This window comes from Bombyx mandarina, chromosome 10 (assembly GCF_030267445.1).
Source record: "Bombyx mandarina strain Sakado chromosome 10, ASM3026744v2".
NCBI classification, from domain to species: domain Eukaryota; kingdom Metazoa; phylum Arthropoda; class Insecta; order Lepidoptera; family Bombycidae; genus Bombyx; species Bombyx mandarina.
Window position 1 is genome coordinate 2,698,658 of NC_143217.1, and position 20,563 is coordinate 2,719,220.

A 20,563-nucleotide genomic window follows, 5' to 3' on the forward strand; every position below is an offset into this window, starting at 1 on the left:
AGTTGATGACCGGTTTTTTTTTTTGATAAAACGCCATCTTGTTGTGTCTTTAAAGCGGTTAGTTGCCCTCAATTAAGAAAAATAGTATTATTATTCGCCAATAGATGTCGGGAAGAGTTGATAATTGAAAATACGAATAAAACAACATTTCCTGAAAATAAATCGTAGCTAGATCGATTTATCGCCTCCGAAATCCCCTGTATACTAAATTTTATGAAAATCGTTGGAGCCGTTTCCGAGTTTCAGATTATATATATATATATATATATATATATCCTGCAACACTTTTGGCATCCAATGAACACAAAAGTACATTTAAAATGGCGACCACCGACATTTGGCGACCAATATGCGGTCGCCACTTTGTTTCTCAATATTTTTTACACCAATCAACTGTAGATGGAGTTATGGTTACTATATCAATTTTTGAGATGGTCACCAAATTGCCTCAGAAACGTTTGGAAAAGCATATCGCAGTGTCGAGCGGTGCCGCCAGAGGGTGTGTATACGTAGCGCTGTATATTGGCTTTTACCATACCGATGATTTGGCGTCGCCAGCCAGCTCGAAATTTCGCTTGTGAACAACGTGACGTTGCCGACTATTCACTTCGGATTCAAATTATACAAAACTATGTACTTATTATAACGTGCGTGTCGTGGGTGTAACCCACTTATTAATAGTAGTACTAGTAATTATTTCGGTATTACGGTCGGTACATTGATATTGATATTTTTTTTACTAAAAAAGATTTTTTGGTGTCATATTTGCAATTATACCATATATGATCATTATAGACCTGATGAATGTGACTGTAATTATCAAGCTAGGTTCATCTAGGTTTACTTCTACAGATTGATTAGTGGTTAATTCTCTTTTGTTTATAATCAAAATGGATAAAAAGCAAACAAGAAACGGATAATATTATAACAGCCGGCATTATAATATTCTAGTCGCTGTTTATGCGCTAAGATTTCTTGTGTAGAAAAAATAAATCACCCTCAAATTCCTGTGACACTGAAACTTTGCAGATTACTAGGTGTCACCGGTGACACCTTATTTCGGATTTTGATTCTTAAGATAACAAAAATCATATTTAAATAACTATAGCGAAAATCAAGAATCGAATAGTCATAACAAGTCTCTTTCGTTTTCTCATTAATGTTCGAAACATTAATTTCAGATTTTTCAACACTTCTGAACCAAGATTTGATGATTATACTAAATTATAATAAATAATTAATATATTAATATAATATTAATAATAAATATTAATAAAATAGGTATTTGGATATGATTTTCTAATATGGCAGTGTAACAAATAAATTATTTAAACTCAAGGTCTTAAACATAACTAAATCTGCAGGTACAGGTGGCAACAGAAATTTGTGACGAAAATAATCTTGAAAAAAGAGCGAATTTCACATTGAATTCTAATTTTAATTCAAGTACATTCACAAATTAGTACATTGTGCACCGAGGGAGAAAAGTGGAACATTTCCTCCCGCATATGAAACACTGCACGCTTTTTTTTACAATAAAATCATTTTTTCTTACACTATTTTTCAAATTTATTAAAATTTATTTTCTATTTTTTAGTTGGATTTCTATAAAAGCGTATTTTGTTAGTTTTTTTAAACTATTATTTTTTAGTTGAATTTCAATGTTTTCAATTTTGTTTTAATATTGAATTGTCATCGGTCCTTAATAAGTATACCAAATTTTGAGTTAATCCGGCGTTTTGACAATCATGTTCAAAGATTCCGTTCCAAACATACATACGTCTGAAGCTAATAAAAGCGTATTAAATACCACAAACACACAAAAATAAAATAAAAAAAGGTTACGTCTTGCTGCTTGAGCAGTGCCCATCTGCGGAGGTGGTGGTCCTTGGTGACTTTAACGCTCATCACCAAGAGTGGTTGGGGTCCAGAACCACTGACCTCCCGAGTCGGGCAGCCTACGATTTCGCTTTGTTCTACGGCCTCACTCAGCTGGTGACACAGCCCACCCGTGTCCCAGACGTTGAGAGGCACGAGCCTTCTTTGTTGGACCTTCTGCTGACATCTCACCCAGCTGGATACAGTGTGGTGGTCGACGCTCCACTTGGATCGTCTGATCACTGCCATATCCGTACTGCGATACCACTCTCTCGCCCTAGTCGTCAAATGATGACCGGGTTTCGAAGAGTTTGGCGGTACAGGTTAGCAGATTGGGACGGAATGCGTGAATTTTACGCATCCTACCCAGGGGGGCGCTTCTGCTTTTCCTCCGATGATCCTGACGTCTGTGCAGACCGGCTTGAAAACGTGGTGCTTCAGGGGATGGAATTATTCATTCCTTCTTCTGAGGTGCCTGTTGGGGGTCGCAGCAAACCCTGGTAAATAAACCTAGCAGGGATGCTGCACACCTCAAGCGGTCCGCATACGCGGCATGGAATGATGCTAGGAGATGCCAGGACCCCGACATTTCGGAGGAGAGGCGGAAATTTAACGCCACCTCTAGGTCCTATATGAGGACTATTGCCAAGGCGAATTCGGAGAACGTTGCCAGAATTGGTAAGCGACTGAAAGGCTATCCCTCTGGGAGCCGTGCTTTCTGATCGCTGGCTAAGGCTGCAGAAGGCGACTTCTGCAGGTCTTGTCTCCCACCACTACGTAAAGTCGATGACAGTCTGGCCCATAGTGCAAAAGAGAAGGCTGACGTTCTGGTCAAATTCTTCGCCTCGAATTTTTTTTATTTATTTATTTATTTATTTATTTATTGCTTAGATGAGTGGACGAGCTCACAGCCCACCTGATGTTGTTACTGGAGCCCATAGACATCTACAACGTAAATGCGCCACCCACCTTGATATAAGTTGTAAGGTCTCAAGTATAGTTACAACGGCTGCCCCATCCTTCAAACCGAAACGCATTACTGCTTCACGGCAGAAATAGGCAGGGTGGTGGTACCTACCCGTGCGGACTCACGAGAGGTCCTACCACCAATAATTACGCAAATTATAATTTTGCGGGTTTGATTTTTATTACACGATGTTATTCCTTCACCGTGGAAGTCAATCGTGAACAATTGTTGAGTACGTATTTCATTAGAGAAATTGGTACCCGCCTGAGATTCGAACATCGGTGCATCGCCTCAACACGTATGCACCAGACGTCTTATCCATTAGGCCACGACGACTACATTCGACGACGACGAACTCCACTATGGATGACCGGGGCGCCACACCACCCAACATCCCCTGGTGTGATAGCTCTCTACCTGAGATCTGCTTTAGACAGTGTGCAGTCAGGCGGGAGCTGCAGGCTCTGGACGTCCATAAGTCGAGAGGGCCAGATTGCATCCCTGCAATGGTTTTGAAAACCTACGCCCCTGAGTTGACACCTACGCTAACGCATTTGTATCGTCTCTCGTATAGTACTAACTAACAGGGTCCCGTCTTCATGGAAAACCACCCACGTCCATCCTATCCCCAAGAAGAGTGACCAGTCGGACCCATCGAGCTAAGGCTTATACACAAGTCCTGAAATGACCGACAATACGGTTTCCGTCACGGTCGCTCAGCCGGCGACCTTCTTGTATACCTTACTTACAGGTGGGCTAAAGTCTTGGAGAGCAAGGGCGAAGCTCTTTCTGTGAGCTTCTTATCACGAAGGCCTTCGACAGGGTCTGGCATAGGGCACTTCTGTCGAAGCTACCATCTTACGGTATCCCCAAGGGACTCTAAAAGTGGATCGCTAGCTTTTTGGATGGGCGGAGCATCACGGTCGTTCTAGACGGTGGCTGCTCCGATACCATGACCATTAACGCTGGTGTTCCACAAGGTTCGGTGCCCTTCCCCACGCTTTTCATCCTGTATATCAATGACATCTATTGATGGCATGCATTGCTATGCAGATGACGGCACGGGGGATGCGCGATATATCGGCCATTAGTCTTTCACAGAGCGTTGTGCAAGAGAGACGATCTAAGCTTGTGTCTGAAGTGGAGAGCTCTCCGGGGCGAATCTCCGAGTGGAGTGAATCGAACTTAGTTCAATTCAACCCGTTAAAGACAAGTTTGCGCGTTCACTGCGAAGAAGGACCCCTTTGTCGTGGTGTCACAATTCCAAGAAGTATCCCTGAAACCTTTCACGAGTATCGGAATACTTGGAGTCGACATTTCGTGCGATGTCCAGCTTCGGAGTCATTTGGAGGGCAAAGCCAAGATGGCGTCCAAAATGCTGGGAGTCCTCAACAGAGCGAAGCGATACTTCACGCCTGGACAAATACTTTTGCTTTATAAAGCACAAGTCCGGCCTCGCGTGGAGTACTGTTCCCACCTCTGGGCTGGGGCTCCCAAATACCAGCTTCTTCCAATTGACTCCATACAGAAGAGGGCCGTTCGGATTGTCGATAATCCCGTTCTCACGGATCGTTTGGAACCTCCGGATCTGCGGAGGGGCTTCGCTTCTCTCAAAATTTTGTACCGTATGTTCCATGGGGAGTGCTCTGAGGAATTTTTTGAGATGATTCCGTCATCTCGTTTTTACTATCGCACCGCCTGCCACCGGAGTAGAGTACATCCATAACTACTTGGAGCCACTGCGTTTATCCACAGTGCGTTTTCAGAGATCTTTTTTTTGCCACGTACCATCCGGCTTTGGAATGTGCTCCCCTTCACGGTGTTTCCCGAGCGCTATGACATGTCCTTCTTCAAACGAGGCTTGTGGAGAGTACTCAACGGTAGCCAGCGGCCTGGCTCTGCCCCTGGCATTGCTGAAGTCCATGGGCGACGGTAACCACTCACCATCAGATGGGACGTATGCTCGTCTGGCTACAAGGGCAATAAAAAAAAAGGAACTTAATAGAACAAATTTAAGATGTCTGCAAAGTTACCACTTACAATATTTTAGGGTAAACCTTAATGTAGATTTTTTCAAAGTAGTTTATCTGTTTCTCCTACTGAACAATTATGGCCTTAAGTATATTATTTTCATAATTGACTGCACATGGGTTTCGACAATTATAAGATCTGTGAATGGTAGTATATTTTGTCAGTAAGTGAACATGTCAGAAGTACACGCTAATGGGAGGAAGTCCGACGTTTGTAGGAATGAATTAAGTATACGGAACAATATACAGAGTTCCAATTTATTTCCAAAAAAACGGTAGACTTATCTGTAGTGAATTGATTAGTAATATATTTAAATATACGCGGATGGAGTAAGTACACCAATGTAGTTTGGTGGTCAAAAGTACTGCGAAGAATATTGATATTAGTATATTACTATTTTCTAGGATATTGCAACAAGGTGAATTTCGAGTTGCACAGTCAGTTTCATATTCGTTAATACGTTAATATACATGATTCATTTTGCTCTAAGTCTATTAGAAGTGGTGGTTGTCAGAAGGTTGGAAAATGAAAGGTTGCCAAAAGAGTTACGGGATTTATATATATATATATATATATATAAAGTTTATATATATATATATATATTATATACAAGAATCATAATAATAATAAATAAATAATTGCTCGTTTAAAGGTGTAAGATAAGATTATTATCTAGATCGACGGTCATAAAAGTATCTTATAGAAATTAATTACGGACGAGTTTTGGACGGAATCAAGACGAAAGACATTGTAGCTTGAGGATGATCAGAAGCTAGCTATATAAATAGTTCAGAATTTATAATCTTTGTTTTTTTTTTTCATTACATAGATGTGTGGACAAGCTCACGGCTTATCTGGTGTTAAATGGTTACCGGGTCACAGACATCTACAACGTAAATGTCGCCACCTACCTCGAGACATGAGTTCTAAGGTCTACATTTTTACAGTCCAACGGCTGCCCGACCCTTTAAATTAAAACGCATTACTGATTGACGGCAGAAATAGGTAAGGCTGGGGTACCTATCTGCGCGGACTCACAAGATGTCCTACCACCAGCAATAAGTAACCAGTGATAGTCAAGCAGATAAATTAAATTCAATAAGGTTCAAATTCAAATGAAATTTCAGTCAAACTATAGTCGAGTTAACAGTTTGAAGAGTTCCTTGCTGTCACAGCCGTGAGCTCGAATAAATAAATAGAGAGCTTAAAATAGTCACGTCTGAATGTAACTTCAGTTTATTTTGATTATTTGGCACAGAATTACGAACGCGGAAAACTCCACGGAAATCGAAGAGCTTTGATACTTTGATTTATAACTGGTGTTTATGAGAGAGATCGTTTAAGCGCAGAAATAGCAGGGCAGTAGTACTTGCCGGTGGCAGCTCAAAACACGTCCATCACACAAATGACATTCTTTACATTCTAACAGGGAATTAAGCATTGAAGTTTTTTATTCCGCTTACAGATCTTTTCTTCTCGCTCTTATCTCACTATTGGGGGATACTATGGGGATATTTTTTTATTGCCGTTGTAGGCAGACGAGCACACGGCCCACCTGATGGTGAGTGGTTACCGTCGCCCATGGACTTCAGCAATGCCAGGGGCAGAGCTAAGCCGCTGCCTACCGCTTAATACTCTCCACAAGCCTCGTTTGAAGAAGGACATGTCATAGCGCTCGGGAAACACCGTGGAGGGGAGCTCATTCCATAGCCGGATGGTACGTGGCAAAAAAGACCTCTGGAAATGCACTGTGGATAACCGCAGTGGCTCCAGGTAGTATGGATGAATTCTACTCCGGTGGCGGGCGGTGCGATGGTAAAAACGAGATGACAGCATCATCTCGAACAATTCCTCAGAGCACTCCCTCGGTCGGCGGAGAATGTCCTCTTAATCCATTCAGGCCTATCTTATGCGAATTTACCGAAGGTAGGAAATCTTGTAGGCCCGCACGAGAAGGCACCGCCGCGCCGCCCTGGCTATTCCTACCGTGAAGCAGTAATACATTTCGGTTTGAAGGATGAGGCAGCCGTACTATAAAGCTGAGACTTAGAACTCGTGTCTCAAGGTGCATGGCGATATTTATGTTGTTGATGTCTATGGGTTCTGATAACCGTTTAAAATAAAATCTCTACACTGACATTCTTCTATCGCATATCCTCGTTCAAAACTATCCATTTAAGTCTATTTTTTACGCTTACTGATCTAATTGCCAATAACAATTTGTATCCATTGCGTTCACTAAATAGACGAGTAAGAATTGTATTATTTTATTAGTCGAGTAAATTCGTATTTGATGAAGAATTCAACTGTTTTTCTGTTCAACATAACGTTTATTTTAATTCAATTATGTGTAATATTCTTGTATTCAACAAAGAAACGTGTAATTTATTTCGAAGCTATTACATTTACTTAAACAAAAGTATTACAGCAAACGGTAAACAAATTCATAATAATATGTACAAAGGAACATTCCTTCGGATAGGATCGAGATTATTCCGCACAAAGAACCCGAATGAATATCAAATTAAAGATAGCGTAAAGTACATGCAAATTAAATCCGTGTATTTACACATGCATATACTACTTAGATCATGTACGTTAAAGGTACAGTATATACTCGTATTTCACGCAACTACTTTGTGATCGGGAACTAATCATAAATTCTAATTACAGTTGTCAATCTGATGTGCCTTCTACCTGTTTTGGCAAATGATATAACAAGTTTAGGTCCGAAAAAACTTCTGAAAACTAAAAAATAATATACTAGGTAGCTTCTGTGATACCAACTTTTGTGATTTGTGTGACTGTTGTGTTGGCACTAAATATATTGATTTTTGCTAATTATTTTGGATGACAGTTATTTATGTGTGTATGTATATAATATGTAGTCTGATATTTTATGTATTAGTGTTTTTTTTTTTTTATTATTGTTATTGTTTAGATTGTAAATTGTTAATTGATTAGATGCAATCTACCCACTCATTTAAAGCTTTCCTTCGTTAAGAACGGTTAGCTGGTAGAAAACTCAATTGTTGAGTTAAGCTCGCCATTTTTATATCTTATCGCAATGACTGTAATATTAACTGTGTGAACAATAAAGAATAAAGGAATACAATCAGGGTGCCTAGTGCGAGTCGTTTAACGTTTTCGATAGCGTAAAAGTTACTTCATATTGAGAACGTTACAAAACTCGCACTAAGCACATTGGTTACAAGATTCGCGCGGGGTCAATGTTTAGTCACTACACGGTATCACTAAGTATGAACTTACGAAAAGTACTAGGTTTTCTGGTTAGTTTAGTAAATGAATAATATTTTCTATTTCATTCGAATTTGTAGTTTATTAGCGGATCGGCACAGGGAACGTTATTTTTACAGCCGTTTTTTTTTTTCGTAGATAGCCCAACATACCCAATTAGGTGTAGTTGGTTATCTTGTGTTATCTTGTAATGTTTTGCTCATGTTTGGACGTTCGTTTTGACAATGTTAATAGTGCGGTTGAGATCGATCACCAGTAAAATTTGGGATAAACGGAGAAAGACTATGTACGGCTTATACTCATCTGTAAAAATTAGTTTACCACCTTCGAATTTGTGCCTTATTTTATCAAACCACTAACAATGTTCACATTATAATTATCGCGATCGACAAAGCAATCTTGAAACTTTTTTATCTCTAGTCTTCACATTATCCTTATTTTTTTGTAAAAAAAAGTTTAGCAAAATTAGTGCAGCGCTGTGTCTAATTTGACAACATAGCTGCTACTAATGTTTCAAAAATCGATTTTAGTTTTCGTTTTAGTTACGAATAAATGAGATGCATTCATTAATAGTATATTATACAATGCATACAGGCAGTTATTTAAAAAAAATGTCAATGCTATTCAATGCAATTGCTATATCTCAAATTCATGATGTTACGGTCAGTTTGTTAAGGACTCACACAAAGCCATTTTTTCTCGACTATCATTTCCATAGATTCCCGAAGGACTCCTGACGTAATTCACTTGCGAACTGATTCAGCTCACTAGATAGTGGAAACATCCAAGTTCACACACATCTATTCGCAAACGACTTTATGAATTATTTTGGTTTTACTGTCCACAGTAAACGCTCCCCTGGATTGCAAACATCACAACTTCAGACTTATTTATTTTAATAATGAACTTTATTTTAATTATTAGTTTGATTCAAATATTCTATTATAAACGATATAGATGTACACTTTTATATATTATGTAGGTATATGTGCATATGTTTCTTTTTGCCTTTGTAGACAGACGAGCATACGGCACACCCGATGGTAAGTGTTTACCGTCGCTCATGGACGGGAGAAATGCCAGGACCAGAGCCAAGCCGCTGCCTACTACCTGACATGTCATAGCGCTCGAGAAACACCGTGAAACACCGTATGTATTTAATTTATGTTTTAATGCACCGGCCATTATTTATTCTACGGCACTTTTTTCAGTGATAGAAATTGCCTTAGGTAATCCGCTAAATACACGAAGCTTAATAAAAAAAAAATGAAAAATACATTTTCTTGATGAAACTCATTCTTCGAGTAACAGTGTTAACGCTTTTGAAAGAGCATTCATTATAGGAATCTACCATAAGCCCAATCAAACAAGCGTTGAATTATAGCATTATACACAAACTCTACAAAATTACACCTTAACTCAATAGCAAAAACAATTAAAATTGCGTAAAGCCTGATCGTATTATTAAAAGGCAGCCTTAATTTCCTACACGAGATCTGGTTCAGGGCTTGCGAACTATTAATTAAAAAAAAACGTTCAAATTGTTTAAAAAAATTAATTTAAGAACAAAAACGGACATTCGCCGTGCGTGTACGTGCGCCACGCATGACCTGGTGCGATAAATCAAAAAATCTTAAAGTCGGATTATGGTCTACGAGGAAATAATAAAAAAAAACCACCATTAGATACGGAAGTAGAAAATGTTTTAGTACAGTTTATAAGGTTTTTTTTTTAATAATTAATTGCCGTTCGTAGCGTTAATAGTGACTCTTGAACATTACGACAATTACCGGTCAACGTCCTCGCTCAATCCGTCGCTTGCGACGAAGGGCTCGACGAATAAATTAACCCATAGACACAGCCCACTGAGCTTCTCGCCGGATCTTCTCAGTGGGTCGCGTTTCCGATTCGGTGGTAGATTCTGCGAAGCGCTGCTCTTGCTAGGGCCACTGTTAGCATCATTCCCGGTTTGAGCCCCGTGAGCTCACCTACACGTTAGAGCGAAGCGAAAATAGCCTCTGAAGGCTATCAGCATAGGCAGGAAAAGAAAAATAACCGACAATTCACATTTTACGTTCCTATAAAATTAACTTTTTAGTATACCTAATAATATGTCGTGTATGTCGGCAGGACAGGGGGTATACGACCGCGCGGCAGATCACCGCTACGATGGACCGACCAAATAAAGGCAGTTCTACACGGTCCCGTCATCGAGTGCACAAGAAAGACAGCGGTACGCGAAGAATGGCGACGTCTAGTGAAATGCATCACCACCCGAAATTATGATCATGACCGCTCTGCCAAGAATACAAGAATAATATGTCGAAGCATAACTAATGAGTTCCAGCAACATCAATCCTATGATAAACAGAAGCATTCTACATTTTATATTAAACTTTCACGGCTACTTACATTACAGCGGTTTAAAAAGTTTTTAGAAGATTTTCACATTCAATGGATTCCCGATAGTAAGGCGATGTTATAAAAGCAATGATCAACAGGAGGTGTTAAATAGTAGTATGTATAATCAAGAATCTTGTTTCTAAAAACTAAAAATTACTGTGTTGGTACGTCATAGACAAATTGTGTATGATGCTCAGTTAAACCAGCCATTTTTAGTCCTTTCCTAATGGTCGCAGATAGGCAATTTAACTTTTCAATAGCATAACAATAGATACAATTTCCTCATTAGCTTCCGCAAATTTATGAACGAAAATAAAGCAGTTTACTGTACAAATAGTAACAATGTATGATCCAGTTTAATCTATAAAGCTGTTTCAAACCATTTAAAGTATGAATCTAGGGCATACGGTATTGTTAATTCTAGTATATTAACAACAGCAAATTAAGAGTCAAATTTTCATAAACACATGACAACGATTGTACGAACAATGCTTTTTTTTTAAAATATAATGGTCGTTTTTAACACACTCCGTATTTGGATTAGTGTCAACAATTCAGTTAATCATTAATTATGTGATAACCTCATTATTGTATTTACTGAGTTGCCAGTTGAACAGAATTTCGAAGTTTATTATAATAATATCTAGTGATGTTTGTACGCCAAACGCTAATGACTTTAGGTAAGGAAATATTCTTCGATGTTCGCGGGTCGTAGACATTATTAAAGCTACTGTTACACTTTTTAAAAGAGTAAAAGAAATTTATCCATCACGGTAAGTACTTGATTTATAAACTTATTTTTTTAGTTGTACTGCTTTAGTTTTACCGCATTTGTCTATTTATATAACGGAAGTATTCTACTAATTTCAAAGGTCTCAAAATTTGCATGCATATCAAAACGACGATAATGTTAATAGCTTTATTACTTAAATCTAATATCTGACCAGGATAAGCAGCATTAAAAAAAAAAACATTTTAATTTTCTTTTTTCGTCTTTTTTTAAAGTAGTTAAACTAGTTGTAGTAAATATTACAACTTTAGTTCTTAACAAAAAAAAGTCTAACAGTCTAATTAATTTTACCAACGATGGCGATTGTTCTTAAATTATTTTATATTTTAACAAATTTGAAGTACACCATCATCTTATTCATTTCAATTAGTTTGTATTTAACAATCGTATTTAAACAAAAAAAGTTGTTTAATTGACATTTTTACAATATTTTTTTTTAAATGCAATTGGTATGTTTTGTATTTAATCTTTTATAAATAATTTATTACACATTTTCAATCGAAACATCTTATAAATTAGATGATTTGTCGAAAAGAAGCAATTACCAGAAAATTCTTCTTATTTACTAGCCTAAGTATATTACAATACTGAAAATACAACACAAAATAATCGGTATTCTTCTTAATGTTCACTTAATTTTATGAAATTTGATTTCTGCGATTAAAGTATCGCCATCTCTCCTTTAAATTTATAACTAATATAAAAATACAGTCAATAGATGGCGTTGTAATTCATTTCAAACTAAGTTGCGGTTTGATTGGTACTGTCTATGTGATATTAAATTTGCACTACTAATTGCCCTTTATGAAACGCAGTAGTTGGTTAAAAATATAACAAGCTAACTGAATCCACAGCATAAAGCATGTACTAGAAGAATATGCAGCGCTGCTACTATTACTAAAGTATCATTAAGTAGTTTTTAGACACTTAAAATGTTAAATAACATGGAAATGTTGTTAGGTTAGTTAAGAATATATTTTTTTGATTGACTTCCGCGGTGAAGGAATAACAACTTGTAATAAAAATAATAACCCGAAAAATTATAATTTGCGTAATTACTGGTGGTAGGACCTCTTGTGAGTCCGCACGGGTAGGTACCACCACCCCGCCTATTTCTGCCGTGAATTAGTAATGCGTTTCGGTTTAAAGAGTGGGGGAGCTGTTGAAACTATACTGAGACCTTAGAACTTATATCTCAAGGTAAGTGGCGCATTAACGTTATAGATGTCTATGGACTCCAGTAACCACTTAACATCAGGTGGGCTGTGAACTCGTCCACCCATCTAAGCAAAAAAAAAGACACACTCTGGTATTAAAGTCAAAGTGTTTTATTCTAAAGAAGTTTAAGGGTTGTCCACCTTTTTTTTTTTTTTTTTATTGCCCTTGTAGGCAGACGAGCATACGGCCCACCTGATGGTGAGTGGTTACCGTCGCCCATGGAATTCAGCAATGCCAGGGGCAGAGCCAAGCCGTTGCCTACCGCTTAATACTCTCCACAAGCCTCGTTTGAAGAAGGACATGTCATAGCGCTCGGGAAACACCGTGGAGGGGAGCTCATTCCATAGCCGGATGGTACGTGGCAAAAAAGACCTCTGGAAACGCACTGTAGATGACCGCAGTGGCTCCAGGTAGTATGGATGAACTCTACTCCGGTGGCGGGAGGTGCGATGGTAAAAACGAGATGCCGGTATCATCTCGAACAATTCCTCAGAGCACTCCCCATGGAACATACGGTACAAAATACAGAGGGAACCGAAGTCCCTCCGCAGACCCAGAGGTTCCAAACGATCCGTGAGACCTACGTTTTAAGTGATAGTATTGAAAACTAATTTGCTTTCTTTATTGATTACGATTTACTTTAAGAACAGCTGTTATTGACAATGACCATTAATTAATCCCAGGGTCAAACACTGTAGATGGCAGGAATAAATTTGCCCGTGCTTTTGGATGGTCGGCCATAGGTCGTTTTTTTTTGAGATCAATAATTAGGTCGTACAATGAGGTGTGCAGATCTGTATTGCAATAAAATTTCCCCTATAATTCGATATAGGTAACATAGATGGATTCTTTTCTGCAGCCTTTTCAAAGATCAAATATATTCAGGTTTTGTTTCGACTGTAGTCTGAAATTGTTTCTAATATCACATTAATATAATAAATATGAAATTATCAAATAATATTCGGATACTTTTTACTCAATATAACATAATTCGTTGAATCGATTTGTATATATTTCATCTTGAGAAAGTGACATTTTATGGGGGGGAAGCTTTCGTCGTCATAAGCTTGAGATAAATTCACCTTTGTATTATACATATTAGTAAAATAATTTAATTTTCTATAAATATTTTTTTATAGACATAGCTGCGTTTCTGTCATCATAGTAAATACAGTCTTAAAAACTTATTTTAAACATCAGTGTGCGAGTTTTTTAACGTTCTCGATAGCGTAAAATTACCGCAAATTTGTATGGAGTTGGAACGTTTGCCTGCGTTTGCCGCTAGGGGCGCTGTTCCAACTGCATACACTTTGAGGTAACTTATACGTTATCGAGAATGTTCAAAAACTCGCACTAAGCGCACAGTGCGGAACGGCCTGAAAATATAAAACGTAGTCGGTCACTATTTTTTTATTTCCCTTGTAGGTAAACGAGGATACGGCCCATCTGATGGTATGTGGTTACCGTCGCCCATGGACTACGGCAATGCCAGGGACAGAGCCAAGCCGCTGCCTACCGTTACTGTCACTATACGACATTACCCTATTACATCTCCCAAAACGTATCTGATTTTATAAATCTGTAGTTAGAATCTTAGGGCGAGGTGTGGGCACTGACCTGAGCATGCAGGTGAGCTGCACGTCGTGCTGGTAGCGGGCCAGCGCGGCGCCGCCGTCCAGCCGCACGGCGTTGACCTTGTCCCGCAACGCCGCACCGCAGCCGCCGCAGCGCTCACGCAGGATGGACATGATGTTCGGCTGCCGCAGGAACGCCACCACCTGGACCAGAGAGGGCGTTAGGAGCGCGCTTTTTTTTTATTGCTTAGATGGGTGGACGAGCTCACCTGATGTTAAGTGGTCACTGGAGCCCATAGATATCTACAACGTAAATGCGACATCCACCTTGAGATATAAGTTCTAAGGTCTCAGTATAGTTACAACGGCTGCCCCACCCTTCAAACCGAAATGCATTACTGCTTCACGGCAGAAATAGGCAGGGTGGTGGTATCTACCCGCGCGGACTCACAACAGGTCCTACCACCAGTAAACGTCTTTTGCTCTGTTCTAACTACCACGGAGGGTAGAGGTATGGAGAACCGTCTCTGTGTGTGAAAAGTGTCCGTTAAAATCTGCTAAATAAGGGTGGCGCTACGGTAGCAACCGGGTAAATTTAAAAAAAGGCTCTGAAAGTTATTAAAATAAGACAGAGAAATAAAAAAGGACGAAAAAACTGTAAGCACTTCAAAATCACAAAAAGTATGTTATTTAAAGCTGATAAGAAAATTCAATCGATGTCTCACGTTTTACCACAGCAATAATTTTAGGTTATATTGACGAAATTAGTTTGGACTACGTAAACATGTGAGGTCTTGTATATTACACTGTCACTAACTACTCTAGTCATTAAATATATTAAATTTCCTAACTCAGCATACTTCAATCAGTTAACAACTGCTCAATTCATATCATACCCTGTGCCTATGCTAGCGCCTTTCTGGAGGATTTTTGAACTGTTATTTAGTACTGAAAGTGGGACACTTTTTCAAGCTTCTCCCATATGAGACGGTTCTCCTTACCTCTACCCTCCATACTAACTACGAATGTACATGACATGCGTGTCATTCTCTCGCGGGCTATGTCATGTAAAAGTATATGTCTCTTTTTATAGTAGTTTTTAGTATTTCATCCAGTTTCAATTACAACACCGTGCTTCATATTGCGTTATTACAAAGTACCCTCATCGAAATCTTGAAAGGGTTTCTATTCAACACTTCTAAATTGATTGTTTGCAGGGGCAGAGTAATTAATACCAGTACATCATATTAATAAAATATCATAATCAACAATAATGTATTTAAATAATTACCTTATCGTTGTAAGCTATTGGTATTTCAGGCTGGGAATGTAGTTGCGCGTCTGCCGCCGATACTGGAGGTCTGGGAGGGGGTGTCGGCGCCTGGAAATAAAATAACTTTAGAACATATTCATAGAAATTTATCCATTCAATAGCAGGACTGTCAATTGAAGATGGAGCCGTCAAGTCGTCGTGGCCTATAGAATAAAACGACCGGTGCATTCGTATCAAGCGATGCGACTATGCCGATGTTTGAATGTTCGAAATATAATTACACATGTTCACAAATTACTTCCACGATGAAGGAACAATATCGATTTAATTTCATAAAAAAAAACTACCTACATTGAATATTTAAGTTAGTTTCTTAAATTAAAATCTTACCTTACTTTTTTTAATCAATGCCCATTAATATATCATATTTTAAAGCTAGTAGAAGGGTTAGCAAAAAAAAAAAATTCAGCTATAGATATTTTTTCTTTAAATCTATATAAAATGAAAGATCAAAAACGAATTTCAACAAAACAGTCAGTTTGAAAAAGGACTTACATCTACGCAACTAAAAATATACATACAAAAACAAACAAAAAAACAAAGCTATGAAACCAACTAAACGTCAGCGAAACAAACCATGCGATATAGAAAGAAAAAAAAAACTACAAAACAACGCCATCTAATTTCAAAGTACACACAAAAAACTACTAGGAAACTATTGGAACGGTGTCAAAAATACGAACGAAGAGAAGGGGGTTCAGTATTCGAATGTATTCCTTTTAATCTTAAATTTTTTTTCAATTAAAAGTTATTTAAAAAATGTTAATAACGTAATAATTATTCAGCTCGTTAGCGAATAAGTTCTATACTTTGTGAAGCATCTCTGTAATAGTGACAAAACATTACACTTGTTGTATTAGTAGTATGTAGTATGTAGTAGTAGTATTATAAGTCAGAGACACACTGAGCTATGTAGTGACAGAGCTCAGTTGTAGTGACTGAGCTCTGTAGTGACATAGCTCAGTGTGCTTGCTTAGTGCGAGTTTTTTAACGTTCTCGATAGCGTAAAAGTTAGCTCATATTTGTATGGAATGCGATCGTTTGCCTACGTTTGCCGCTAGGGGCGCTGTTCCAACTGCATCCAACATTGAATTAACTTTTAAGCTATCGAACGTTAAAAAAGTCGCACTAAGCATACGGAATAGCCGAAAAATCTCTTTCTAGTGTGAAGGTTAAAAAACTTATCGCCGCTTAATGTACTTGTAGGGACCACAAATGTCTCCATAGTAACTATTAATATGTATGTGTTAGCAATAATTATATTGCAGTGATGCTATAAGACTTGGGATTGTCGGGCTGTCGATAGCACGTTAGGTTGTGATCCTAATATACTTTAGTCACTTAACTGAACACGTGTCTTATCAATCCTTAAGAGACTCAACAAACTGTATACCGAACTATTTATTTATTGAGCAGTTCCAAGATTACGTAATCGAAATCTCAAAGGAATTGTCTAAGTAACATCACAACTAACACTGAACCCCATTTATTCTCGTCTACAAAACCAGTATGTACATAAAGTAAAGAGGTATATTCCAGAGGCACAAGACGACACCTGCTCGTGTAGGTTCGCCCTGCGCTGGCGGAGCAGGGGGGAGAAGGGGCCGGCGGGGGGCGGGCGCGGCAGACGAGGGTCCATGAACGTCGTGCGCCGCATCACGTGGTCCACGAAGAAGCGCTGCGTCCCAGTAACACATTTGCACAATCAGACTTCGCCTCAATACTTACAAGGAGTACGTTCAGAGACCTCACAGCATTATAATCGAATTGCACGCGATTTTGAACCCAAAAAAAACAATTACAACAATTTTAATGCGAATTTAAAGTAGTTTTTTTAAGGGATTTTATGACCTTGTAACTAAGACCTTTAAGTCAAGTCTTGTTTTAATTTCAATGAAAACTGCACTATCACTTTCTAATGTTTGAAAAATGAAGTGAAATGAAATGATATGAAATGAGATGATATGGGATGAAATATAATCTCAGTAAAACGGTGTTTATTTACGGAGACTTTTTCAGTGGACTTTTTGGAGGTTCTCGAGAAGTTATGTCCAGCGGGTTCGTTTTATTTTCCCACATTTGTACACTTTCACAGATACTAAACAGTTTATAAACCGCCGTTATTACACATTTAAACCTGAAGAAACACCAAATAGACAAAATAAAATAATTGACACAACCTCACTCCTCGCGTTCCCGCCAAAAAGTCAATTTAAAGTAGAAAACATATTTTTTTGTCTCGCGTTTTCATGTTACCAATGCATCCAAGTCCACGTACCACGATAAGAAGTAAAAAATTCACTCAAACTCAAAGACTAATTCGATGGTGAAATACATTTAACAATGACTTGGTTGACTGAAGTCGCGTTTATTTTAACGAACAAATACTTCATATACTATATTTAAATTTAATGCGATAAAACAAATGAATTCGGAACTTGTTCTAGGATATAAACAGATTTTTTTTTATTGCTTAGATGGGTAGACGAGCTCATAGCCCACCTGGTGTTAAGTGGTTACTGGAGCCCATAGACATCTACGACGTAAATGACCCCCACCCACCTTGAGATATAAGTTCTAAGGTCTCAAGTATAGTTACAACGGCTGCCCCACCCTTCAAACCGCAACGCATTACTGCTTCACGGCTGAAATAGGCAGGGTGGTGGTACCTACCCGCGCGGACTCACAAGAGGTCCTACTACCAGTATAGTTTGGAGAGTATTTCGAGGAAATGTTCTGTCCCTTTCCCGCAAGAAGTGTTACAAATATTTTTTTCTCTTTCTCACGATAAATACAGGTCTATTGATTGGAATGAAAAAAGCAAAAGTCACCTTGCCATTCCTGTCGAGTTTCGTGTCCCATCCCAGGGGCAGGTCCCGGTCGGTCTCGCTGAACATATTGACCAGAGCCACGAGGTCCCTGTTGTGTTGGTAGCGTTCAAACGAAGACGTGTCCCGGCGAATCTTCGAGATCATGTGCTTCAGAGTTGAGTTACAGTTGTAGAGGACCGATGCTTCCTATAATTGAAAAAAAAAACCTTATTAACAAAAGATGAGGGTACATAATAATTTATGCCGTATTAATTTCGATTGTTTTTAAAAATTCGTTCTCGTATAATTATTTAAGGAGTAAAAAGTTTAAAGACTATAAGTAAATTACTATTTTACATAATATATAAAACAGGCTTAATAGTGGCATTTAGTACCGTAGATTGGGGGGAATCGGAACCCTTTTCTTAATACCAATAAAATCGAGATTTAAATTGTTCCCCAGGCTTAAATTTTTATTTACAATGCGTTATTATATATAGTTAATTACAAAATAAACACAAAAACTGAAAAAACTAGCTTGATCCAATTCACCTTGGATTTGGGGTGAATCAGGTTACGTCTGGGGACAATAGAATTTTTCGATAGGGCTGGCACTATTTAGTTGTTAGGTAGGTAGGTACCTAACTTTAGGTAATTAACTATTTAATTTCTTAAATTGTCACAAAACTTTGATGACTGAATTAAATTATTTAATATTCTTAAACACTAAATAAAAGTCATTTTCAGTTCAACAAAGTTAAATCTAACTATCAAAGTTAACTCAACAAAAGCATTGTGACATCCCAGATTTGTCGCTATTCTAACTCTAGTCTCTATTCCCCCAATCTGATTGTGTTGTAGTAATGGGGATTATACACGTCACATACTTTTTTTTCCTACCTAAGCTGATAGCCTTGAGAAACTATATTAGCGTCGCCTTAAATAGTAGGTGAGCTCACGGGGCTCATACCTGATGACGTTGCTAACACGAACCCTAGCAAGAGCCGTGCTTCGCAGAATCTACCACCGGATCGGAAACGCGACCCACTGAGAAGATCCGGCGAGAAACTCAGTGGGCTGTGTCTGAGGGTTAATTTACTCGTCGAGCCCTTTGTCCGAGGGTTAATTTACTCGTCGAGCCCTTCGTCGCAAGCGACGGGTTCGACGGGAACGATGACCGGTGCTTGAGGTACCTAAAAGCACGGTTAGTGGATCGGGAGGATCCGAAATGACGTGTTTGCGTCACATACCTGGTTCATATGCAGTATGGAGTAGAAGTCGGGTCGGGCCAGGAAGTCCGCGGCGGGATGAGGCGCGTGCGGCTCGGCGCGGGAGGTGCCCGGGGCCGCGGGGAGGGCGGGCAGTGCGGGGGGAGGAGACAGCTCCTCCTCCGACAGCTGAGTGCGGGTCATCGTGCGCCGTATCGACTGATACCTGCCAATGTTACATGTTAGCAATCCTAGCAACCTGTATGCTTTGATCCCCGAATGTCGTGTATAGAGAAGCATTACTTTAAATTAGATTTTTCTAAATACCCAAATGACGGTGTTTATAAACCAAAATATATGTCCTAAAACCGCTGCCCAAAGTCGCTATTACACGCGGACGGAGTCGCGGGCACAGCTAGTGTTAACTAAATTAATAGATGGACATTACCTTTTAGAAGAACATCTATAGCGACGCGAGAATTAAAATACCTACTACAATTTAAGTTTAGATTATGTCAATTGTACTCGTACTAAAAAAAATTACTAACGCCAAAGTATTTAATATGTTTTTTATTGCTTATATGAGTGGACGAGGTCACGGCCTACCTGGTGTAAAGTGGTTAGCAGACACCTACAACGTAAATGCCGCCACCCACCTTGATATAAGAGTTTTAATGTCTCAGTATTCAGCTTCACGGCAGAATTAGGTGGTGATACCTACCCGTTTGGACTCATAAGAGGTCCTACCATCAGTAACAGACCAACCAGATTTCAATTACGTCAATGACAAACGACAATGTTATGGAACAGAATGTAAAGTATGTGGATTTTTAATATAATTAATTGATGACTCAAACAATTCAATGTATTCAAATATAGAATACCTTCGGTCTAGTTGTCTTCTTTGTACTTCAGGTGCAGGTGACCTAGGAGTCGTGCCATTGACCCCGGGTCTTTGCCACGTGGTAGTCCTGTTTACGTGGTCAATGTAGAATACTCTTCCATGGCTATCCATGCGGGCTTCCCAGCCTTAAAATAGATGTTAAATCGATTAGAATATGGACGAATCAAATTTTATACAAGGCTCTGAAAA

The 20,563-nt window shown here is 38.8% G+C and overlaps 1 protein-coding gene across 5 annotated transcripts in view; it reads right to left on the minus strand.

The window, feature by feature from the left end:
- The window catches only part of Hecw (Hecw ubiquitin protein ligase), a 110,346-nt gene that overhangs the window by 49,472 nt on the left and 40,311 nt on the right, over window positions 1-20,563 (minus strand). For 3 of the 5 annotated variants that reach the window (XM_028180355.2, XM_089730141.1, XM_028180357.2), the window contains 6 exons: window positions 20,355-20,499; window positions 19,513-19,696; window positions 18,284-18,469; window positions 17,008-17,130; window positions 15,411-15,500; window positions 14,163-14,323 (listed from right to left, as the gene is read on the minus strand). In XM_028180355.2, the coding sequence (XP_028036156.2) occupies window positions 14,163-14,323; window positions 15,411-15,500; window positions 17,008-17,130; window positions 18,284-18,469; window positions 19,513-19,696; window positions 20,355-20,499 (889 nt within the window). The remainder of the gene's footprint in view (window positions 1-14,162; window positions 14,324-15,410; window positions 15,501-17,007; window positions 17,131-18,283; window positions 18,470-19,512; window positions 19,697-20,354; window positions 20,500-20,563) is intronic. The other 2 variants (XM_028180356.2, XM_089730142.1) reach the window with 1 other exon arrangement.